The sequence below is a fragment of the Anomalospiza imberbis genome, chromosome 28 (genome assembly GCF_031753505.1).
Source record: "Anomalospiza imberbis isolate Cuckoo-Finch-1a 21T00152 chromosome 28, ASM3175350v1, whole genome shotgun sequence".
NCBI classification, from domain to species: Eukaryota; Metazoa; Chordata; class Aves; order Passeriformes; family Viduidae; genus Anomalospiza; species Anomalospiza imberbis.
In genome coordinates, this window is record NC_089708.1 from 352,095 (window position 1) to 377,056 (window position 24,962).

Consider the following 24,962-nt stretch of genomic DNA (forward strand, 5'->3'; position numbering starts at 1 on the left):
TGGGATCGCTTCTCAAACCAGTCCCTGCCCCCTGCACTGCGGCTATTCCAACGTGCACGCCGGGAGTACAAAAACTCTTTGTCTAGTGAAGGCACCATTTTCAGCATAGTTTAGCTCACACACACAGCGTGTCACACACAGTTAAGTACATCTCTCTGGATGACTTCAATCCCTGGATCCCCTCCTCTTTCCCCACCCTCTGACCAGGGCTGGAGATGGGCTGCATCCAGCTGCAGTGCTCATTGTGACAGACGGACGGACAGACAGCCCGCTCAGGCAGAGCGGGACACAGAAACACAATTAGGAAGTAATTGATTATCTTGGAACAAAAAGGAGACCCCCCACCAGTACAGTTGGTGAAATTCTAGGTGACATTTTACAGATTTTAATCGTGTTATAAATCTTAATCTAAGTTTATGGGAAACCACAGGAGTTCAAGTATTTTATTACTGCGCACACTATATATATATTTATGTATGTATATACAGAGGAAAAGATTATTTTTTGGCAATATTAGGGGGATTTTACAGATTGAGCTGTCCTTGTATCGAGCACAGAGTGAAACAGCCCAGCACGCTCTTCAGCACTTATCTCACTTTTAGCAAGTTTGTGCAATAGAACCTCACTTTTAGCAAGTTGTGCAATAGATTTCTATTTGTGACCATGACATCCAGCTTCTACCCACAGCACCACGGGATCAGGATCTACAGCTCCCTCTCCTAGCACAGTGGATGCTGAGCACCTCTGCTCAGGAGGAGTTCCAAAATCCAGTCCAGCCCATGGTGCAGGAGCAGAGGGCAGTCTAGTCTGACACACAGTAGCCCAGAAGCATCCTGACTGACACTACAAGAGCCTGGCTGTTAAATACAGGTGCATTAATCACCAGGCTCCCATTTAAAGTGCTCAGAGAAGCTCTGGTGGTCCAGGCAGAGACACTTCCCACTTCCCAGTGTTCTGCAGGGACTGCTGCTGTCTTTAGACCCGAATTAAAACCTAACAGCACCCCCCATTTTTTAAAACCAGAATATGGCCGTGTCTTCTCGTACCTTTATCTTCACTGCCCATCCATGTATTAGTGGGAATTAGTACAGGAGTCTCGTTCAGCCACTCTCTAATTAAAAAGCATTAAACTCAGTGCTCCTATAGCACGGCTTAGTGTCAGTCAGCATGGAGTTAAGAATTTAAGTGCATTATTATGCATCTATAAACATATATACATGCATAAACATGTTTAAAATCTATCTCTCTTCCTGAAAAAGTCCTCTGAGACCTCATTCCATTTATGCCATTAAGGTGTACATGGGATACACTTTCCAGTCCATGCAGAGTAACTGTAAATTAACTGACCAGAATTCCTTGCTTTGCAAGCAGGTTACTCCAATTCCTCACTGCACAGTCAGAGACAACAAGAAATCGGACAATTTCCTTACCAGGGCTCATGGCAGAAATGGGAAAACCCAAACCCACGTGCTGGATTTCAGGATTATCTCCCTGCAGGCTGCTGCACTCCTGCTGCTAGCCTGGCTGCAGCGGCAAAGCTTGGACAGAGCAAGGGACGGGCTGGGTGTTTCAGTCCCTGGAGCTTTGGTCGAGGTATTTATTGAGTGTAAAGTTCTACATTCCTGGTTGGGATCTCTGGTTTGCCCTGTCCCAGGCTGCAGAGGGAGGCTGCCCACGGGATGCCAGAAGGGGAACTGCAATTTCAGCTGTCGCAGCCAACAGGTGAGCTTGCACGAAGGCCCCGAGGAAGCCGAAAGCTATTTGGGAGGCAAAGGTGCCGGTCGGGAAGGGAAGTACTGTCCCTGAGGTAAACATTTCTGCTGTGCTGGCGGTCCCTGAGGTACAACCTTCTGCTGCGGGGGCGGGGGCCTGCAAGGGGACAGAGGAGGAGTGGTCAGGTCAGTCCCACAGCCCTCACACCCCACCATGCCTGGCCACCGCTGGCCTCCCCGGCCACCTCACCACTGCCCCACCCTGGCCTCCATACCAAGACTCATTCTGGACATGCCAGGCTCAGACTGTGCCTTCAATGGCCTGAAATCCTCTGGGATCTGTTAAAACTCACCTTTTCTCCCAAAATTCTCTGAAGACCCCCCAGCCCAAGAGCCCCACCAACATGAGCTACATTAGGATGCTCCCACTCAGCCACTGGCATTTCCTGCTGTGTGTGGCACAGCACAACACTGCATCTCACAACCTCAATTCAAAAGTAAGATGAAAAATACAGGAAAACTTTCTGCTCAAAGTTAAGAGAAATGGTTTTGCACTTGGCCATAACATTCACAAATCAGCACAATGACAGATTTGTGAGTAATTTGCTTTTAAACTGACTATTTTAACAGGCCTTTCATCCACCTGCTGGGCTAATCTGCGCTCTGAGCCTCGTTCATCACCACACAGCCGTGACAGCGCAGGATGAATGCGCTGCCTTCCAGGGTGAAGTGAAGGAGAAACTTCTCCCAGTGAAAAGTCAGCCCCACTCACACACAACATGTGGTGGAACACCCCAGAGCTCCCAGGAGTGACGGCCGGGACAAGAAATCCCATCAGTGCCACTGCCAGGGGGCATTTGCAGTAACTGCACTGACCTGCTGGGCACCCTCTGCGGCTGCTGCGCCAGGTACTGCGGCGGGGAGTAGTAGGGCTGGTGGAAAGCCTGCTGAGGGTGCTGGTTAACTGGGTAAGCTGGGACAGGAAAGGTGTTTGGATGCATATCCTACAAAGAAAATATAAAGAGAATGTTGACCAATTGCACATAGGGTACCAAAATATTTGCATCACTAAATAAATGATGCTCAAGAACACTTGCAAACCAGCCTGGCAATGTCAGAGGTGCTCTTTCCTCTGAGAAACTCAGTAGGAAGAAGCAACAGCAGTCTGGGAACTGTTGGATTTTGAAAGACACAGAAAGGCTGATCACAACAGCACTTGGTTGGCTCTGTGAGTATGCTCTGGCTGGCTGTGGCTTTCAGAGGACAACTGCTCTGACAAGGAGAGGGATTCTCACATGGGCTGGGCATCTGTCATGAGGAAAAGGGAGCAGCAGAGCAGGTAAACTAAGCACAGCCTGGGACAACGCTTAAACTGAGAAACTGAGGAGCCCCCCACACAACCCTTAGGAAACAAATATTCTCTGCTTTTATCAAGGACAGACATAACTTTCAGAAATTAAGAAGTAACTTTAAAGCTTTTATTAGGGCAAAAGTTAGAGCAACTGCCTTAATCTCTTTACTTGAGTAACAAATAGAGTAAGGGAAAGTAGCTGATTCCTACCATGGGTACAGCTCTTGGAGGATAAGGCATGCCACGGGAGAAGCCTCTCTGCTGGTTGTCCCTGGGTTCAGTGTCTGGCCGAGGAGGAGGTGACTGAAGTGACCTGAAATCCAGTGGATATGGACTGTGTGAGCACATAACCCAGACAAAGTGACTGTGCAGGCTGTGAACCCAGGCACTGTGAACCTGAGCTGGATTTATACTATCTTAGCACAAATCAAGTGTGAGAAAGATAGTATTTACACAAATCTAATAAACAACCACCCTTTTTCTGTTCAAGACTCTGGCAGCTTCCCTTTGCCCCTCTATAAAAGATGGGACCCAAAGTATAGATCCCTATCACCAATGCACAAGAACAAACATAACAGTAAAGAGAAAACTCTCTGCTCTCTTGATTTGGGATGGATTTATCTTTCCTGTCATTGCCAGAGGCAAGCTACATGTGCCATTGGATGCAGGAGCCTTCACCTGACATCCTGGGACTGGGATATGCCTCCACACTTTGGCATTGGCTGGTGTACACAAACAGCCATGGACTATTCCAGGGCAGAGGAGACGGCAGAAAGGAGGAGGCACTCACGAGTGGCAGCGGGACATCAGCCTCCTGCAGCTCCGCTTCAGCCTGTCCCTCTTTGCAAAGGCCAGAGCAGCAGCCACGAGCAGGGGGAGCACAAGGAAGAAGAACACCAGCAGCCCATTGCGCAGCGAGGTGTCTTTGTCTGAGGGCACAAAACCATGGAGAAGAAATTAGCCTTACGTGGTGTCACCACCACCTGACTCATAACAGCAAGAGAGTATTAGGTAGGAATGGTTCTGTAACTGCTTTCCATTTTTCATGGGAAAAACCCAAAGGAATCCAATAAGACAGATGCCCAAATAGATCTTTTCTGTTTATCTTTTAGAGCTGATACCTTCGGCTGCAGTAGCACATTAAATTAGGAGATCAGTCCTTGTTTTTCATGACTGTAATGTTTCATTACTAAAGATCTTATGAGAGAGGAAACAGAACTTCTGCCTTTTGGTCTGATGTTAAATCTACCTCTTCTCCAGCCACTGTTTGCTGGAAACAAAGAACTTGGGTTCTTAATCCTGACATTTTTATATGCAGCAATTTCTCCCCTGCAGGCTGTACTAAAACAGCCTTTCCCTTTTTCTGTCTGATGATTTGAGGGATCTGCCCAAGCTCCAGTGTGCTTCTCTAGCCTGTTATTGCATCAGAACGCCTAGCTTTCCCAAACCCACACCAGCTTATGAAAAACAGTCTTCAAGATCATTTTTGCAGCCCACAGAAGTCACACCAATCCCATCTTTATATACTCCACATGGACAAGCATAAGTTTTCTCCAAATCAGAGCTTGGCTCTGGCTTCCTATTTCACCTTCAAACCCTCAGTGAGTAAAGTAAGCTTCCTAGCTGTGTCAGTTTGCTTTCTCTTGTGCAGGAATCATGCTTCCCTTCACTGGGGCTTCCTTTCCCAGCCTGGATACAAAGAGGATCTTTGTTCCAAGGTGGCAGAAATCACCTGAACTAAACCAGTCCAGATCCCTCCCCCAGCATCCCGAGACAGGAGTGCAACACCTTGAGCAGAAAACCAGTGAAACCCAGTGCAGAGCCATGCACCAAAGTTCCCCAACACATGGGCTGCCCTGGAGCACCCAGCCCCAGCCAGCCCCAGCCCTCACAGCCACTTGCCATTGTATGGAGGGCCACTGTCCACACTGCCCCCGTAGCCTTTGGAGTCACAGAAAGGAGGGGCCCAGCCTGCTTCACAGTGGCAGTTCCTGTTGTTGTTGCACACCTGTATTCCAAAACACAAATACTCAGTAACTTCCATTTGTGTGCATTTAAATCTGCTTGCAGCAGCCATGACCTGTGCTGTCCCTCGTACTGCTCAGCCTGGAGAATTTTACCCAGTAACTCCTTAGCCAATTCCAAACAGTCCTTGGCCAGGCATCCCAAGATTTCACATGACTGAGCACACAGAGCACTGTTCAGGAAGAGCTTCCAAGGATTAGCTATCCCAACAGCTTACACACCATAGCTTTTGCTTGTTTTTTTTTTTTTTTTTTTTTTTCTTTTCTTTGTGAGATGCAGAGTCAAATTTCATTCGCAATACTGGAATTGGGAATTCTTGCCTGGCAGAGTTTTGTCAAAGATTTTTTGACAATGCTACAGGTTCTCTTGCCTAAAGGCATTTAATGAGAGTTTTACATTTTCTAAAAACAGAAAAATAAAGTTATTAATCACCATTTTAAAACCTGCTGCCTCTCTTCCCTGCTTACCCCATGCCCATGGCACTGCTTCTCCACGTCACAGTCATAGTTCAGGACAGAGGCACTCACACACTGGAAGTGCCTGCAGATCTGGGGAATAGAGATGCACACAGATGAGGGATGATGGCATTTCAGTGCCCCTTTGCCTGCCCAGATCCCTGCTCCTAGCCCACAGCCACGCTGTGCTTGCTGCCACAAAGCCTCGCACACTCTCACTGATAATTCCAAACTCTGCAGAAACTCTGTTCCACAAAAGGCCTCTCAGCATGGGGCTCAGCTGGCACTGGAGCCTTTTGTCTCCAGTCTGAATGTAAAGGAACAGCAATTAAATTGTGCCTAGTAAGGACATGTGGAATGCACATTCCTCTGCTAGGGCTAAGCTTCTGCACTCTTTAGTTTAGTTGGATTTTAGTTGAAAGTTGTCTTCGAGGCATTTGTGTGGGCCTGGCTCTTCTGCTCACTGAGAGAGCAAAGATTCTGGCTCTCAACAAACTCAATTCCTTTCGCTTCACCTACAAATGAAAGGCTCATTAAAGGTTTGATGCACATGCAGTGCAGTACTGGGCAGTGGGGGGAATCAATGGACTCATTTAGTTTCACATTAACTACAGGCATCCAAAAATAATGGTCATAACTATTCATGAAACAGTGCAGCTGAAAATGTTATTCCCATGAATAGCCTGAATTATTACATTAGGATATAATTTTAAAATCTTTAATTACCTTTCCATTACCACACTTGGTGCCTTCGTTCACCATTCCTGGATCCGGGACATCAGAGCCCAGCTGGAAATCCACACCCCAGCATGTGGTGCCTCTGATGGGAGTCTGGATAATGGCAGGCTTGATTCCAAACACAGGCATGGCTTTCACATTTTCACACTGCAGCTTCCCACACATGGCATTCCTACAACAGCAACACAGGAACACTGTAGTGACACTTGGATTTATTCTGAGATCCAGACTACCATGTGTTTGATGCGATCTTTCCTTTCTACTGGAAGATGCTACTTGAAAACAAAATTGAGGCAACTTGACAAAGAACACTGAACTGGGCTTCATTCCAGTGCTGCAAGAGTAGTTTATCCCTTCTTTTTGTAAGCTGTTGGAATATCTACATTAAGGAAAACATGACGATTTGCTTCTCAACTTCCCATATGTGAACACTTAGGGAAAGCACAGTCCTTGACAGGAGATGTGGAACATGCTCTCCTCAGCACAGCCCTGCATCCCTCCCCTGTGCACCCCCTACAACATCCCAAACTGACACCACAGCACCCAAATACAGATTCTCAGCCATGTATTTCAGAACTTCCCAATGCACTGGCTCAACTCACCAGCTGGAACATTTCTTGTAGTCATGGCCATGGAAACCACAGTTGCCAAATCTGTCCCCCTTGGAATTCACTTCAGCAAAGCAAATGTTGGGGGCTGCTTTGGCTTCTGCAAACAACAGCCCACCCCCAGAGAGAGAAGCCACGTTACCCAGGCACAGAAACATCTCACACAGGATCTCCTGTACCCCGAGCAACTACCCTGCTACAACAAGTATTTGCCACGCAGCAGCGAGCTTAGGAACTTGGTTAAAACACTAAAGAGGTTACAATGTCAGAATTACAAGGTTCCAAGTTTAAAAATTGAGAAAAACAGTTATTTAACCTGAGACAATTCTAGCATTTGATATTTCTTTACAGATGTATAGAGGAGAAACCCCACTGCACCAGAAATGGTAAATGCAACAAAATTATGTCCAGCACAGAAGTAAGTGTAACACAGGAAGAATGCATGACCATGATGCTAAGCCATTACTACCACTGCTTCAAATACTCTGCCAAAGCCAGCTGGTCTCTGTTAGTGACAAGCAAATAAATATATTTTAAATAAACTTAGTGTATTCTTTAGTTACATCTCTTAGAAAGAATGCAACACTGTGCCCTTCCTTACTGGAGCCAAAGATGTCCTGGCACTGGGCATCGTAGTACTGGCACACGCCGTTGTAGCAGTAGGCCTCCTGGTTGTGGCAGGGGTGCCCGTTCTGCACCGTGAAGTCTGGCTGGCAGAACTGGGAGCTGCCATTGCAGTACTCCGGGAGGTCACACTCGTTGGTGCTGGCCCGACACTCCGTGCCCCCAGGAAGGAGCTGAGGAGAGAGGGGAGGGAAAACTGCATCAGAAAACAGGAACCTCACAGCAGAGACCGGCGCTGCACCTGACCTACGGTACGCCCCGAACAAGGGACCGATCTGAATTGTGATCTGCGTGTCCTCGTGGGGCCGCGGGCACACAGCACAACGCCCGCTCACAGATGCACTGACTAAGCCAATGCTCTCCTCTTCTCAGCTTCCTGTCACCACCACAGTCTCCTACCTGGCAGTTTTTGCAGCAGTCCCCATAAGCACATTCAGCACCGGATCGGAGCCTGCAAGTTCCTGGCTCGCAGCACGGATCACTTTCACATTCCTGAGGACACAAGGGCTGCGAATGTCACAAAATCTTCCCCTCTGTCACAAACAGTCCTCTCTGAGCAGGCGGCACAAGGCTGCCCTGGCACCACTGGGAAAACACACAGCTACAAACCTTTGGTGAGCCACAGTCACACTCCTCCTCAGCATCCACCAGCTTGTTCCCGCAGTAAGGGACGCTGTAGGTCTCATCAGGCTTTGGAACATTGAGCAGGCAGCTCCCACCTTTGTTGAGTGTCAGCTTCTCAAAGTCTTCTGCACTGCAACTGCTGAAGTTCCTCGATCCCCTGCAATGGAGAAAATGAGCTGAGCTTTAAACTAAGCCAAGCCAGTATTCCCTGTGTTTGCAGAACAAGGGGGACATTTACTTTCCCCATTACAAGCACAACAGGACTCTTTGCAAGGGGCATTTGAAGGTGAAAGTAATCCATAAAAACAAAGCACATGGATGGGGCATTTTGAGCCTTCTTTGCCCTCCCTTGGTCAGCTACTTACGATGCTCCAGAGCTCATAATGCAGCTGCTTGCCCCACACTGACAGACACGTTCATCATCGTGGTTCATCCCCAGGTTATGGCCGAGCTCGTGAGCCATGATGGATGCAAACATCTGGATGCTGATCCTTCCAAACTGCACAGGAGTGACACAGAAGGCAGTCAGCACAGAGCTTATACTGACAAAGTCAATGTTTACTTCTGTGCCGAGGAGACCCTTCTGCCATTCTGTCTGTACCTTACCAGGATTCTCAGACCAACAGGGCCAGATTTCCAACCAAGTGCATGGAATTTGCTTAGCAGTAAGAGCCCTCAGAGAAACCTCTCTGGGACACTACCCAACAATCTCCACTTTCCAGAGCAGCTGCAATATTAACACAAAAACTAGAACTCTTCACACCAGCCCAATTCTCCTGAAATGTGCAAATTCCAGCACTTCTGTCACTGGTCCAAAGAAGCCAGATTTCTAGGATTGTGAGTTATCTGAGACCAGCAGCTTGGTTCATTAAGGCTCTGCAGTTCCATATAAAACACACAGTGAACCAGCACTGCTCAGGGAGGTCACAGCTGCAGGTCAGACAGCACAGGACAGATTTGAGAACACCTATAGCTCCCACATACTTTCGAGACAGAGATGCTTAAAACGACACCAAGAAATCCTCTCTGAGAAATCCTTTTGCATGAGTACTGCACACTGAGCAGAGGAGAAGCTGAGCAGAAGACTACAGAGAAGTTGTGATCCAGATTCCCTGGAAGTGTCAGACATTGTTGGGGACAACATAAGAGCCCCACTAAGCCACTTCAGCTTTGTTATGAAAGACTCTGGGCTTCCAGGAAGACTTTCAGAGTGCAAACTCTGACCTCAATCACATTCAGAGATCACTGAAGAAATCTCACCACGTTAATGCCTCCTGCATGGCTCTTGGAGCACACTGTTCCCACATAGGCCATTCCAGCTGTGCCACCAAAACCCTTCTTCCTGCAGTCATGAAGAGAAAGGAGAGGCCATCATCCATCTGTACAGACACACAGAGTCCCTATCAGCACACCACTCCTGCCTGTGGGGCACAAATCCTGCTGCTCCAGCTTTCCCAGGCTGACACAGGAGCACTGCTACTGACTGCAAGCACAAATGGCACCAGTCAAACTTTTGCTGTCTGCTCAAGACTCCTTTACTCTGTAAATTTAAGACAAGTGTTTACAGAGAAAGTCAGCCTCTTCCACACCATCCCTCTGCATATGAAGAGCACAGGCACTGCAGCTGGGCTGAGCAGGCAGGAACAGAAGGAACTTCCTGGGACCAGAGGGAAGGAGCTGGCACTCACAGGACAAACTGGGCGCTGTCGTGTCTCCGCCGCAGGACGAGGTTCTTCTCTCGCCACTGCACGAAATTGGCCAGCACATCCCCAGCTCCCCCATCCGTGCTGATGATATTCTCGTGCTTCCAGATCTCCAGACCAACCAGCACGATGCGGATGTTCAACATAACGTACATCTGGGGAGAAAAAGGAGGAGAAATATTCATTAATATCTTCAGAAAAAAAAACAAGTGGCCTGGTGTTACAGATCTTATTGAAAGCATCCATCTTTTCTGTGTGGGTTTGATTTTTTTTTCACAGCTAGTACACAACTGGAACCACCAGAATGCATTTTCCCTGTGATTCAGACCTTCATTAGCTACAGGACCAATGCTTAAATGCCACACTGGCTACATTGTAAGACAATACCAAACAGAAATTAAAAAGTCTCAATTCTGCCAAATATAATGTGAAATAGTGGAGTTACAGACATGCTTTTTTCTCTAACCTTTACACACAAGAATTACAATAATCTACAGACACAAGAATTGCAATAATTGCAACAATCTGTCCTGTCACTCAGTGGATGTAGCACAGGTCAGAAGAGTTTCCTAAACTCATTCTCAAGGTGGATTAGTGCAGATGAATTTAGAGGTTGAAAAGCTTCCATGGGGATGCATTCCCCAAAGTGGTACCAGAAGAGACCCCAAGGTGGACATTTCCAAAAGGCAGCAGGACTGCAGCACACAGCATCCCTCCTACTCACACTGTCAAGGAAGTTTGCCAGCTGCACCATATGTTCTCTTACTTCTGTTTCACTCTTCCCAAAATCTTCAAACTGCAAGACAAAGAAACTTAGCTTCATGAAGAGAAGAGAGACAACAGTCAGAAAAAGGAACAAAACATTTTTGCCTGGCTCCAAAACTCCAAGATGATGCTAACCAGGACAACATCATCTTCACTGCTACTGCTCAGCAGCTCAGAATTCCAAAGACAACAGCAAAGGCAGTTTTTACCACATGCTTTCCTTACATTAGGAGATTCCTTGCTAACAGCACCTCTCCCTGTCTGATGGCTGACTCCTTTTCTGAGGAGGATTACATTGCACACATTTATCAACTTTCAGGGTAGCATATTTGCACAACTTGGGTTAATTGTCAAGTGTTTTTCAACAATCCATTTGGGAGTAATGAAACTTGAGGGCTTTCCAGGCCCTCTCCTGAGAAGAAAAAAAAAAAAAAAAAAGGCAACCCACACAGAATTCCCACCTTTTCTTTATCCACAACTATGAACAGCTCCACATATCTTGTCTGGTGCAGGACCGCCCTCTTTCTCTGGGGGAAAAAAAAAAGTTTTAGACAACTTCAGATTTATTAATTCAAGCGTAAACAAAAAAACCCTCGTGACGTTGTCATATTTCACTTGATACCACCGGTGGTTTGAGACACACCCAAAGCACATGGTGCCAAACCCAAGCGGTGTAATCCAATGCAATGAGAGTCTCTGTGTTTTACACTAAAACTCAGCTGCACAAAGACTTCCCTTGTTTTAAAAGCAAGGGACCTCTGCACAGGTTGCCTTGGAAAGTCACCACACACTTTAGAGGCAGAGAGATTCTACAAGCAGATACCAATGATTTTGATGTGAAACACAATATTTTTCATTTCCATCTTGTTCCTGTACAGACAGTCCTTGAAGGACAAGGGGGACTTCACACCAAACTCTACTGTGATGGTGAGGAGGATGGAATAAACATGACAGTATTCCCCTGACTCCTGATGCAGTACTTTGTTAACAAGCCTCTCCATGAGGGTCATGTTCTGGCCCTTACAAGTCTCCCAAAAAAGCCTAGTAATATTCTCATCAGCTGCCCCACCCTCACTGCCATGTGCAGAAGCAGGAGGAGACTGTGGCTGCTTTGGGGAAGAAACTGAGTTGTCCTGTAGTGCAAACCCCCCAAATCATAAACCTTTAGGTATGTGCTAAGTCCCAGGAAATCTGATAAGCTGCTTCCACACTCTAAAATGAACTCACAAAACCCCTTATGTGGGACTGGGGAGGACTTACCCGCAGCAGCTGGGTCATACTGGGATGGAGATTTCCCTCTGCATGTTCCCTTTCCTGGCCTTCAGCAGTTACTCCACACGTTGTGGGCTCTTTCTTCACATTATCCAGTCGATATAAAATGTGTTTAGAGCCCGAAGAGGGATCCATGGGCTCAATCCCATAGGTGACATTCCCTATTGTCACCAAACCCCTAAAATAAGGCAGTGTGTAAGACATGTGGCACTGAGCACAGAGGACAGTAACCCAGAATTTTTACAGCTTAACAAAGGAACAGTTATTCCTGGATAACCAAAGCCTGCCTACACCTCAGCTCTTGTGAACCAGCACACTTCACTCCAGGCCTGGCAGTAGCCTTTCACTGAGCAGGGCCTTACAAATGCAGGACATTAAATACCTCTGTAAGGCCCTGCAATGCCCCAGGAATTACATCACAGGTCTTAAATAGAAATTATTGAGTTCACATACACTATTGCCACTCAGGTGCCTGACATGACCCTGCAAAAAATCAATGGCACACAATATATGGCAATTAGCCCAAAGTAGAAAACAATTCCATCAGACTTAGGTGCATAAGGTTTAGGGCAAATTTTGTGAAATTTGGAGACTAATGTTCAACATTCCACTTCTGCAATAGGTACAGCTGTCATGACTATCTGTGCAAGTTAAAAAATAAGCCAAATACGCGTCGAAACCAACTTACTGCATTCTGGTAACAAACTGAAGTAATAACTTATGTGATGGTACTTCAAATATCTGTGAACTCCTTGAATAAAAGATGCCACAGGACAGCAGCACCAAGGCAGCTCAGTGCAGCCAGTGACTCACTGGCTGGCTGAGGCACAGCCAAAACCAGCAGAACTGGGTTTTGGGTTCAGCAGCCACAATGTGACAGCAGGGACACAAAGGAGGAGTTGTGCTACCTGAGCCCCGAGCAAGTGCTGACAGCCACCAGGGAATCCAGGGTCCCCTCCACGAATCCCTGATAATGGCAGTGATCCTGGACAGGAAAACAAGGTGCATTACACACGTGTTTCAGGCGTGCCTGCACACCCAGGGCAACCTCTGATCTGCCACTGACCAGCAGTGATTACAACTCAAGAACACAAAACATATTCAGTTAAATTCACCGCAGCTGGATTTCTTGACCATGACCTAGGCTATCCCTCTCCTGTTCTGTCCTCCACCCTGCCTCAAATATTTCGAGGCCAGCCCCTCCCTCCCGATTTGGGCCAAATTACTCTTCAGGCTTTTGGCAGAAAGTTCTGGCTTGTCTGTCACCGCTCTGTAGCAGGAGGAGGGACAGCACCTGCTGTGCACCCCAGTCAGAGCTGTGCTGCCAGAGCTCTCTGGCTGCACAGTGCAGCCCTGACACATGGGGTACTCCCACTGGGTACTCTGGACATCCCAATTCTGGAAACTAGACATGGGGCAAACACACTCCATTTTCTCTGGCAAGAGCGTCTTTAGACATTGATATAGGGGTCCATAAAACAGATTCCGTCCCCCGTTGCTCAGCAAGGAATGCAGAAAGCACAGAGGGCTTGTGCTAATTGTTCAGGACCAGCGTGACTTCTGTGACCTACTGCTGAAAAAGCACTTTTCCTCTAACCAATCCCTTTTAACTAGGAAGCAAATAGTCATTTGACTCAGGTGCTCTACTTTCAAGAACAAGATCCTATGAATCACGTATGACTAATACTTCCCTTTCAAAGGAACAACACTGATCCCTAAGAGTGAAGCCATTAGGAAAGCTCTCTTGCATTCTGTATCACACAACCTGCTTTCAATTCTACATTTCCAAAGGCAACACGTCAGGCAGCCTGCTTGTACAGAGTGAGGGCTGCAAACGTGCTTTCTGTGGAGTAACTCCAACACCACATAGATCACATCCCTCTCAAAGGTCCTTCAGACTTGGTCCATCCTTTCCAGCAGCTCAGGACTAACAGACCAGCCCACCCTGAGCAGTTGCTGGCTCCGAACAGCCAGCCCTGCCAAATGGATGGGCCAGTGGCCCACAGTGGCTCAGGGACCAGTCTGGAAGCTCACTGTGTGCAAAAGCAAAGCTGCCTGTTCAGCCCCCAGAGCATCCAGTGTGAGTTCCAGGCCTTGGAGAAAGGCAGGCAGAGGCCAGAAGTGACACCAGCCCTGCACTGGGCTGTGGGACAAGGACAGCAGCACCCCAATGGTGACACCAAGAGCTGAGAGCAGCACTGCCTTGTAGAGAGGAGCAGCTTCTAATGAGACAGCGGCCACCTCCACATCAAAAAATACAGGTCTTTCACAGGTTAGAGCCTCATCCAAAAATTAAAGACTGTCTCCAGGAAGAGGGCACTGGGTACTGAAGGGAGCCCAGCAGAAAATACAATTATCCTTTTGTGATCCCGAATCCCTCATCCCACTGATGCTCTGCTCCAATCACCCTCAGGGAGGTTATGGAAGTCCTACCTGGACATCCGGGTATTCCAATTGCAACTTTCCCTCCTTGTCATAGGTATAAACTGTGAAATCTTTGGGCAGCAGTTCTCTGCAATGAAAGGGGACAAGGAATACAAGAGGAATTTCATGGAATGACTGTGACATTGGAATACAGCCCTAATCAGAATAGGTAAATTGCAATTAAACAAGGAAAAATTAAAAAGGAAAACCCTCTAAAATTATCAAAGAAATAGTATATTTTCACAGCAAAATTCAAGAGAGCAGAATGGTAGAACTGCTAATGAAATCAAACCAACCACCTCACCTCAGAGAGTAGAACAAGCAGCAAAACCCACTAAATTGTGCTAAAAGCCTGTTTCCAAGCAGAGAAAAAAAAAATCTAGCCCTCAGCCTGCTGCATATGCCTTCTCCTCCCCAGACTGAGGAGGAAGTGCACTGGAAAGTCTCCCACGACTAAGACTGCTGCACCATCCTGGTAATTCCATTGATGTGGTGCAGCTAACTTCCCACGTTTCTGAGGGTCAGGGCCTTGCCAAGTGGCAGCTGGAGTTCCCAAGGGCTCGCACAGCTGTGTCTCTGTCCCAAGGGCAGTTTGGCCAGCAGTGGCCTGGTAAGTGACCATGTGTGGCTCTTAAACTCCAGCCAGACAGAGTCTGTATCAGCTGTGAGGTCTCAGTGTTCAGACCTTGGAGAGAGAGCCAGTTTCCTCATTTATTAGCCTCCTGGTTCTACTGAGACAGGAAAAAACACAAAACTAAAACAATAAACAAGATCCAGACAAAAGTGAAAATATTTACTTGAAATACAGTTCAGCTCGTTTATTTTTAGTTGTGAATAGAAAGAGTTGTAGATTCCCTTGGTCTCCTCAGAGTAATCTGCAGCTTCCTGCTCTGAAGGGGGTTCCCCAGGGCTGCAGGAATCAAAAAACATCTCCAGCTGATGGCCAGGACACTAGGACTCAACCTCTTCCCATTCTGCAGAACTGGGATGCACCTACACTTCCCACACAGAACCCCAGGATTCAAAACTCGTGTGGTATCTGCCAGCTTGTCATCTGGACACAACAGTTTGAGTAATTTAATAATTTAAAGAAGTTAATCACTTACTTGTTCTTTTCTTTGCCAGCTTGTCATCTGGACACAACAGTTTGAGTAATTTAATAATTTAAAGAAGTTAATCACTTACTTGTTCTTTTCTAGATGAATGGTGTATTCTTTTCCCTCAATCTCAATACCATATGACAACTTGTCCTGAGTATAAAGAAAGGTGCATTTTACTAAGGTTAATGAATAAAATAGTCTTTGAAACCAACAAAGGTGTATGAACCTGAAATTTATTTTATAATTGTCCCTGCCCCAAGAACCTAGCATCCCTTCCTGTGTGACTGGGGAAAAATCCCATGAAAGAAATGGTTTCAAAATATAACTGTGGTTTTCTTGTTCTGTCCTTCTAAAACTTCCACAGAAAAGTTCCAAGTCAGAGCCAGAAAAGGACAAGACAGGTTTTTTACTGAACATGATGCAAGTTTTACACCCAGATCAAAAATCCACTGCAGCAGCTCATGACCTCTGGAGGAGGGAGGTACTCCTGTCCCTCAGCTGCCAGCAGTGCCAGAGGTGATGCCCTCTGCAAGGACAGACATTTCCCTGCTGCCAGGTGAATCCAGCAGCATCCCAAGGGCATTTCAGGTCACTTTTGGGCAGACTTTATTTGGAAGTAGACACTAAACTGAAGATGTGTCTCAGACTGCCCAGTACCTGTATGGAGGAGCTGTTGGAAGCCTCTCGTCGTTCTCTTCCCAATCTCTGTGGAGTTACAACTTCGTAGGAAGTGAGCAGGGAAATCTCCTGGAAACCTGGAAAGCAGAACAGAAACACTGACTAAAGGAACAAAGCAATCAAGAGGATGAAGCACAAGGAAGAAAACACTACTACAGGAAAAGTCCACACACAGAAGAGCACAGAGCAAAGCTCAGAGCAAGGCACCCTTGGATTGCCTTGCAAGGGCCCAGAGAAAACAACACACAAACAGCAGAGAACAACGCACAAACAGCAGAGGAGACACCAGTTTTTCCAGAAAGTTTCAAACTGAAATCTTCACATTCCAAATACTGTCTTACCAGTACCCATCTCATGCACCACCACTCTTCACCAGCAGAATCAGCACTTAAGGCAGGGCAGCACAGCAAGGACACCCAGTGTCAAACCAAGTGTCCTGTGCTACAAAGCTGCAGAACTGCCCCGTGCAGCCTCTCTCAAGGAGCTCCAGCAGCTCCTGCTCTTCCCCGTGGCACAACTCAGCCTCACACCCTGGCCCTGCACAGCACAGCCAAACTCCTGACCTGAGGCTGGTTCTAATACTCTTTATGCTTTTAGAGAGCTCTCAAGGGCCTCATCAAAACAACTGAGGTGAGACAAATCCCTGCAACAAAGAAGCTGTCACAGATCCCTTTATATATTATTTGCATATGCAACATCAGACAGATCCCCTGAACCAAACAAGTCCACAGGCCAAGTTGCCTTTATCAGTTTTTGCAAGCTGTTTTATATTAACTATGTAAACAACAATAAATTGTGCATGCAAATTACTTTTCCCATCAGTGGTGGCATCTGCTGGTGCCTGGCTCACAGCTGCTCACCCAGGAAGCAGGAGGTTGGCCAAGCCAAATCACAGGCAAGTATCCAGAGAAATAGTTTTCCTGGCTCATGGCAGGGGAATCGATGAGCTCATCAGAAGAGTCTGAGCTTCCCAACAAAGGCAGGGGGAAGGGAACAATTATCCTCACTGTCTCCAGAAATAATCACCACATCTGGGGCAGGTGAGCGAGTGTTTGGTGTCCAAGACCCTCCAAAATCTCTCAAGTGGGACTGAGATGCTGCATCCAGTTAAAACCAGCCCCTCTGAGCACACTAAAACTCACACTCCATCTCCAAAGGGCCTTTGGCTTCTCTAAGTTGCAGGACAGCACTGTGAGCTCAAAGCCTCCATGAGAGTCCTGCTCCATCCTTTGGAAAATGGGCAGGCTTTAAATGCCAGGGGTTCCCCAGAAAGCACCAGGCTGCAGTGACATTCAGGCTCCTTCAGATGCCTTCCCCTCCTCCTCCCATCCCTGGCAAGCTGACACACATCATCATCACTTTGGGTGAGCACTCAAAAAGGCATCCCAAGGGAAAAGCAAGTCCCTTCCACTCTCTTCCCACCACTATCCCCGAAGAACAAGCCATCAGATCACTCCCAGCTTCCCTCCTGTCACAGCACACGTGGCCATGGCAGGAGGCCTCAGGGCACTGCACTGTCCAGGTCTGCCACACAGCATTTCTGTCACCCGAGCACAGGCACAGCCCCGCTGCTTCTCAGGAATTCACGCACGGCACAGACTGCGGCAGAACTTTCATTACTGTGCTGTTTGTAGACAAAAGGCATTAAAAAAACAGAGATAAAATTCCTGAAAACAGCCCCTGACATTCACTGGCTACAGAACACAGTGTCAGTACCTCCCTGGCCCGAAAACAAGGGAGGGAAGGGCTGCTTCCTTCCCTGGAATGAACCACCAAAAGCACACACTGCAGCAATCACTTCTGTCTGTTGTCATGTCCAACCACACACTCGCAGCAGCCCCGAGCTCCTGCAGGACACTGCTCTGCGCTCATTCCCTCCCCACTGCCCTTCCTGCCCGCAGCCCTGGGGAGGGACGCTCGGGCCAGGCTCTCGAGGCACAGGTCACACAAACAGCAGGACACAGCCAGCCTCGGCACTGCTTGGAATACCACACGTTTGCCCAAGAGCAGCTTGGATGCAGAAAACAAGTAAGTGAATCATCATATGAAGCAGAATTGGGAGGGATTTCTGGGAAAGAGGATCCTCTTAGAGCAACAGCACTAAAAGTGGCCAGTTTTCAAGTCTCTGAATGCTCTGACAGTTCTCTCCCCACCTTCTGCCCTCCTTCCCATCCTTCAACACCGCCAGTTTGGGAGGTGATGGGGGTGGGAGTCTCCAGCAGGTATGTCCCTGGCACTGCCCCTCACTTCCCAAATAACCTGTTTCCATGCCAAGTGCCCTGTGCAGCATTTCACACATCACCAGCAACCCTCAAAGAGGGCACAGAGCAGTTCAACAAAAATCCAACCCAAGGGACAAGTGCAGCTGAGGAGAAAGCCAAACCCTGCTCCCACATTTTCCTTCTACAAAGGCCAGGTAGAGTTTGGAATACATTTTTCAGGAAGTTACAGGAGTTCTAATGGTCAGGTGCTTTCTGCCAGCTGCTGGAGCTGTAGCACGTCACTGCTGAGGACATGGCATGCTGATGACCCATTTCCGGGCTGAGAGTTTGCTTCCGAACAGAACACAACTGCATCCATGACCATATTTATCTCATCTTATCTCATTAAAGGCTGCCATTAATTACCAAGCATTGGAGACAACCAGGAAGATGTGATTCATCTTCCCCACCCCAAATCCACCATAGGAATTCCATGCATGCTCCACGGCATGTGGGAGCTTGAAAACCACTGGAACACATCACAGCCATAACGACTCTCCAGACACTGAGGGAAGCTCTGGGGGTGTTCAGGTGTTCTGGGGGTGCCTGACAGGTAAGATCTGCATTCAGCAAAGGTGAGACTGCATCCCCTGTCTTGCTAGACCTTGGCATGCCCATGGGTCATTGGGTCAGTTACAGAATCACAGCACACAGCTACATCCACCCCCACACTCACACTTCCCCTCAATTATCATCCTTCCTGAGCTGTGACTCCTTCCCAAGCCTAGAAACGGAAGGTCAAAGAGACACTTTTCAATGGAAGAAAAAAAAATTAACAAGAGGAAAGTTCAGACTGTTACACACAAAACAAGCTAATTTCATAAAAAAATGCTCATCAGCATGTGAGCAGGTCAGCTGCTAATACCAAAACTCATTAACTGTGGTTATCATCAATTGATTGCAATTAATAGCTGAGGTCAGCAGCACGAGTTGTTCCACACTTTGGCAGGGGATTGCTCACCAGAAGTGCCAAAAGCATTACACAGCCATGCAGCCCCCCAGGGCCGGGCAGGACCAGTTCCACATGGAGCATCTCCACCGAGCATCCCAATCCCCAACAATCAGCTCCTTGTGCTTCAAGCTGCACCTCTGAGCCCCTGAGGAGGGCAACCATTCACCCCCTTCTCTCTAGCTCCACATCTTTACATTTCCAGGGTGCTGTCATACTTGCCTCTCCTTTCCTGCGACTAAGGAGCATCAATATTCAGTATTTCCTTATACCTCTGCCTGTTCCTATCAGGCTGCTCTGGCTCCACTCTCCAGTCAGATACACCTATCCAAAACAGCCCCACAACAGGACACACCAGCCCAGTGAGGCCTCACACATACCAAGGCACAGGTGCTGTGTGTGTTTATGGATCTCCAGAGGTTAAACTCAAAACAGACAGCACATGTCTGATTCACTTGTCATTTAATCTACTCTGACACTCATTTCCTTTCCTGCCAATGTGCTCCTGCTCCCCATTTTTCACCCTCTCATACTTGTACAGAAATTATTTCCACCTCAGCAGAACACTTTGCACCATTCTTTCAAAGCCACTTATTCCTGACAGATACTTCTCTGGTGCTCAAATCACTGGGGTTGCTATCCCAGTCTTTATGGAGCCTGAATCCCCTCTGACTGGGAGGTACCAGCTGCCACTCAATCTGCATTCTCCATATCCTATTTTCAGAATCATACAGGAGTTTGCCAAGCAGTGTCTGAGGAGAAACTTCCATGACCTGGCTTACTTACATATGTCCTCCAAAACAACAGAACCACTGCTGGTGGATTTCTCCAGGCAATGACACACCAGGAAAAGCATTTTTTTGGTGCACTTGACTTTTGCACTAAGGTGACAGCTGAAGTAGGATTTACTCTTTGGACTACTGCAAGCAAAAACTTCCTTCACTTTCACTATGAAAATATTATCCAAGTCCACTTAAAAATGCTTAGAGGTTTATACAAAATGCAGAGATAACAAGTCTTCTAAAGGCAGGAATGTTTCCTGTGGAGCCAGCAGTTCCTGCTCCTCCCATACCTCAAACACTAAAGAGTGGTGCTTCATCTTCAAAACACCTGGGAACATCTGGCCAGCTGCTCTTCTACAGGCACCCCTCCTTGGGACTTTTCTTTCCATCTCTCCCTCCCCTGGTCCCAGTCTTCAGATCTGCTGGGTCTCCTGCTGTGCTGGTGCCTTTTAGGAGGCAGGAAGAGATGACCAATTATCATGGCAAGAGAAGCAAATTCCTCTGGATGTATTGCTCACCTGGAATATTTGTACAACATTAAACCTGGCCAGAGACGTTCATGAAGTTTCTTTTGGTATTTCACTGGGGATGTTGGATGTTGATCAGGTTACGGAGCTCTTCCACAGAAATATTTCCTAGAAAATTCTTACACCCCTTGCTGAAATCCAGACCTATGCTGTAAGTGTTTCCTGTCTAGACTCTCCCCATTCCTTCTGCCCTTCCTAAAGGCTAATTTGTCTGCAAGACAACAGCTCCCCTTGTTCTACAAAAAGGACTATCACACGTGTCCACTGGTGCTGTCACAACATCCTCTGCACCTCAGAACCTTCTCACAAGGAGAAGCAGGGTAAAGCTATGCTATCTGCATCAAGATGAACCCTCCTGGGGGTCACTGGCCCTGAGTCACTCCCTTCCAGCCATGACATCGTGCCCATGGGCAGGGGCTGAGCACATCAAGCCCACTCACTTCCTCCCCATCTTACCAGCTGTGAACATCAGCTCTGCTTTCTCAGCTGCCTCTGTGGGAAGCTTCTCTTTGGAGACATCCCTGGCTTTACATCTGGCCACCAAAGGGAACTGTGAAATTCACATTCTTACCTCTTTTTTGATTTTTAGTTTGTGAAATAATAATGATCAAGACGTACAGAAACACTAAAGTCATGGTCCTAACTTCCTCTTTCCAAAAGCAAGGCATTACAAGAGGCAATGTTAGTTACACTGAAATGTCTTTCCTCTCTTTCCTTTTCACATGAAGGAAATCACCACAAACCCACTCTTTGAATGATTGTCCCAGATTTATTGCAATATGGGTGAGGCAGTGCTGTGCTTTCTGTGATCTGAACAAAAGAATTATCTTAACCAAACACCCTATCTCCCCAGAAATTTAAACCCAAGCATTTAGACACTTCAAGAATTGTGGTCAAGCCTGGCTGGAACATCCTGGTGTGTGTATGACACCAAGTACCAAGAAAGAGATGGAGTAGCACAAAGCAGTCTCTGCCTGTGCATTTTTTTGAATTCATATAGTCAAATCTTGAAGGCTTCTATGGACACAAACAGGAGAGGGAAAGCCACACACACAAATCCCTTAAGGCTACACACCACTATGTGATTATGGTCATTCAGGAATTTTCAGATAATAGTTTCTGGTAAGACTCCACTTCTGCCTTACATCCCCACGTGTGTCAAAAGCACTTACATTATAACCCAAGAGTTGGAGGTTTCTGGACTCTCCTTCATGCTCATACTCAGGCAAGGGAGGTTCATTATATTTCATGGAAGGTTTGGCATTAATAGCTGGGACAGAGAGTTACAAAGGCAAGAAGGAATACTACCATCCACCATCAGCAACTGGCACTGGTGTTTCTTTCCTACAGGCAGGAACTAAAATCTTATTCCTCAAAACACCAAGCACCCCACTGGAAGCAAAAACACCTGACATCTCAGAGAGGCATAATTCCAGACATCACTCCTCAGCCTCCAGTCAGGCAGCTCCCAACGTGCTGCACCACCTCTCAAAGCTGACATTCACCTCACACAGCTCACACACCCTCCAGCAACCACGCAGCAAGGGAGAGGAAGAGATTCCAGCACGGACTCCCTCAGGGAGAGGCACACACCACATAAGCACAGTCCTCAGCACGAAGCACCTGTATCAAGTTGTATATTTCTCAGCTGGGAAGACCTGACTATAAAAACATGCATTAATAACAAACACAAAAGTTTTACACAGTGCACGTGTCCCTTCAGGAGAGGGAAACAATGACAGAGGAGACATTTCTGCCTGCTATGTACAGCCTTGAATCAGCACCACAAGAGCCCATAAACAGAACCATCTCAATTCATAAACAGTCCCTAAGGACAGCACGGGAGCAAGTCCTTAAGAGCCACGCAGAACGATGGCACTGAGTCCTGCCCTACCTCCCTGGGGACAGCAGCCTGCGCGGCTCTGCCCCACACCGGCAGCCCTGCGTCTCTGGGGGCTGTGCCGGGGTGCTTTGCCTCCTGCTCCGCAAGAGCCGGGCGGAGCTCCCGGGAGCGCACGGCCGGACCTGACACGGGAGGATGGAGGAGCAAAGAGCCGGCGCTCTCCGGCAGGTGTGACCCGAGGCCACTGCCGGGATCAGCTCCCCCTCTGGAGTCCCAGGGTCCCGACATCGGAGCCCCGCTGTCCCGCCGGGCCCTCCGCAGCATCCCTGAGCCGGAGCACGCAGGCACTGGCGATGCTGGGCAGGGCACAGGTGGCGCTGCCACCCCCAGACCCTCCTGCTGGCACCGGCCGCCCCCGGGGACCGCCGCGGGGCACACGGGGCCAGCGGGCAGGACCCCCGCTCCGGCCAGGCTGTTGGGGGGCTCTGCCCCAACGCGCCCCTCCGAGGGCAGGGGAGGGGAAGCGGCTGCCCCGGGGAGGGTGACAAGGGGGGGCGCGACCGTCCGGAGGTGACGGGGAAGGGGGAACGGCGCAGTCCGGGAAAGGGAACGGGGGGCCGAGCGGGGTGCGGGCGGCAGGCCCGGCACGGCACGGCACGGCACGGCCCAGCCCCGCGCACTCACCCGCGGGCGGCCCGGGCGCGGCCGGCGGCGGCAGGAGGAAGATGAGGAAGAGGAGGAAGAGGAGGAGGCGACAGAGGCAGCTCCAGGCCCGGGCCATGACATCCCCTGCCCACATCGCCCCTCCCGTGGGGCGCTGGGTCCGGCCGGCGGCCCCGCGGCCTTATGGAGCCGGGCCGGGGCCTGCGCTGCGCCGCCCCGGGGCGGAGCCGTGCGCCCGACCGCCCGCCCCGGGCCCGCACGGCCGGCACGGCCCGGCACCCAGCACGGACCTGGGCAGCGGCACGGCCCCGCACAGCCCGGCACGGCCCGGCACCCAGCACGGACCTGGGCAGCGGCACGGCCCCGCACAGCCCGGCACGGCCCGGCACCCAGCACGGACCTGGGCAGCGGCACGGCCCCGCACAGCCCGGCACGGCCCGGCACCCAGCACGGACCTGGGCAGCGGCACGGCCCCGCACAGCCCGGCACGGCACCCAGCACGGACCTGGGCATCAGCACGGCCCGGCACCCAGCACGGACCTGGGCAGCGGCACGGCCCGGCACCCAGCACGGACCTGGGCAGCGGCACGGCCCCGCACAGCACGGCACGGCCCCGGCACACAGCACGGACCTGGGCAGCGGCACGGCCCCGCACAGCCCGGCACGGCACCCAGCACGGACCTGGGCATCAGCACGGCCCGGCACACAGCACGGACCTGGGCATCGGCACGGCCCCGGCACCCAGCACGGACCTGGGCAGCGGCACGGCCCCGCACAGCACGGCACGGCCCCGGCACACAGCACGGACCTGGGCAGCGGCACGGCCCCGCACAGCCCGGCACGGCCCCGGCACGGCCCGGCACGGCCCGGCACACAGCACGGACCTGGGCAGCGGTACCGCCCCGCACAGCCCGGCACGGCCCCGGGACTGGGCATCGGCACGGCCCGGCACGGTCCGGACAGGGGCGGGAAGAGCCTCAGCCTTTCCAGAGCTTTTTTGGACTAAAAACTCGCATGTACCAAAAGCGCTGGGGTGCCGAAGGAAACGCCCGCAAAGGCAGCTGGTGTCAGCGCAGACTGCGGCCACCACGGCTCGGCTGGCCTTCCCTGCCGAAAACTGCAATGCACACTGGAAGCACAGAGCCGTAGAATATCCTGAGCTGGAGAGGGCCCGCAGCGATCATCAAGTCCGACTCCCGGCCCTGCACAGACACTCCAACAATCCCACGCGGTGCATCCTTGGGGACGGTGTCCGAACCCTCCTGGAGCTCTGGCAGCCTCGGGGCTGTGGCCCTTCTCTCGGCAGCCTGGTCAGTGCCCCACCAACCCTCTAGGGAAAGAACCTTATAATATGTTGGAAGCACATGAGAACACACCATGTCAGCGCCTGGCTGGGCAATACCACAGGTACAGGTGAGCACAAGAAACTCCCCTGAATGAGAAGGCATCACAGGCTTTGCCCTCCACTACAAGCGCCGGGCATACTGCCCTGCTCCACCAATCGCCCGTGGACAACCTGCCAGGGCAACTTCGGAGCTCTGCATCATCCTCCAAAAAAATCAGGAGCAAACATCTGACAAACCCATCACATTGGGAGCAAGTAATGGCAAAAGCACAAATGCACCTAAGCTGCCTCCCATTCCAACAGGCCGGGCTGGCACTGGTGGGAGCCGCGCAGCACAACGGCCAGCTCAGACGGAATCAGTCGCTGCTGCGGGCCGCGCTGCCCGTTACCGGCAACACAGACCCCAGAGAGCCCTTCTCCGGTGCTAAGGGGGTCCGCTCTTCGGGTGAGCGCGCTGGGCCCCGGCCGGGCCCCGTTTGAGCCGGTGCGGCCCCGGCCGGGCCCTGTTTGAGC

At 49.8% G+C, this 24,962-nt stretch overlaps 2 protein-coding genes across 3 annotated transcripts in view; one reads left to right on the forward strand and one right to left on the reverse strand.

The window, feature by feature from the left end:
- NKX6-3 (NK6 homeobox 3) overlaps positions 1 to 24,962 on the forward strand; it is a 322,554-nt gene that overhangs the window by 191,765 nt on the left and 105,827 nt on the right. The gene's annotated exons all lie outside the window — the stretch shown is intronic.
- LOC137463380 (disintegrin and metalloproteinase domain-containing protein 9-like) lies at positions 349 to 24,621 on the reverse strand. Of its 2 annotated transcripts, none has more exons than XM_068174541.1 (22): positions 24,481 to 24,621; positions 16,059 to 16,156; positions 15,487 to 15,551; positions 14,311 to 14,389; positions 12,786 to 12,862; positions 11,866 to 12,055; positions 11,067 to 11,132; positions 10,565 to 10,636; positions 9,826 to 9,995; positions 9,398 to 9,479; positions 8,503 to 8,636; positions 8,123 to 8,294; positions 7,913 to 8,005; positions 7,491 to 7,686; positions 6,884 to 6,989; positions 6,270 to 6,453; positions 5,556 to 5,636; positions 4,966 to 5,071; positions 3,854 to 3,992; positions 3,274 to 3,376; positions 2,589 to 2,716; positions 349 to 1,869 (listed from the first exon to the last, which is right to left on the reverse strand). In XM_068174541.1, exons 6-22 carry the CDS (start codon positions 12,010 to 12,012, stop codon positions 1,758 to 1,760), a joined length of 2,091 nt encoding a protein of 696 aa, XP_068030642.1. In that variant the 5' UTR covers positions 12,013 to 12,055; positions 12,786 to 12,862; positions 14,311 to 14,389; positions 15,487 to 15,551; positions 16,059 to 16,156; positions 24,481 to 24,621; the 3' UTR covers positions 349 to 1,757. The 2 variants fall into 2 exon arrangements, with proteins under 2 accessions (XP_068030642.1, XP_068030641.1); XM_068174540.1 differs by lacking the exon at positions 24,481 to 24,621 and adding an exon at positions 23,126 to 23,315.

What these genes read in the sequence shown, in the direction of transcription:
- LOC137463380 (XM_068174540.1), bottom strand. Translation starts at nt 23,240, where the DNA reads ATGTGGGCAGGGGATGTCATGGCCCGGGCCTGGAGCTGCCTCTGTCGC. An exon ending in TGGCAAACTTCCTTGACAGT is followed by an intron (nt 9,996 to 10,564) that starts GTGAGTAGGAGG and finishes TTTTCTCCCCAG; the next exon opens with ATGTACGTTATGTTGAACAT. An exon ending in GACAGCGCCCAGTTTGTCCT is followed by an intron (nt 9,480 to 9,825) that starts GTGAGTGCCAGC and finishes TCATGACTGCAG; the next exon opens with GAAGAAGGGTTTTGGTGGCA.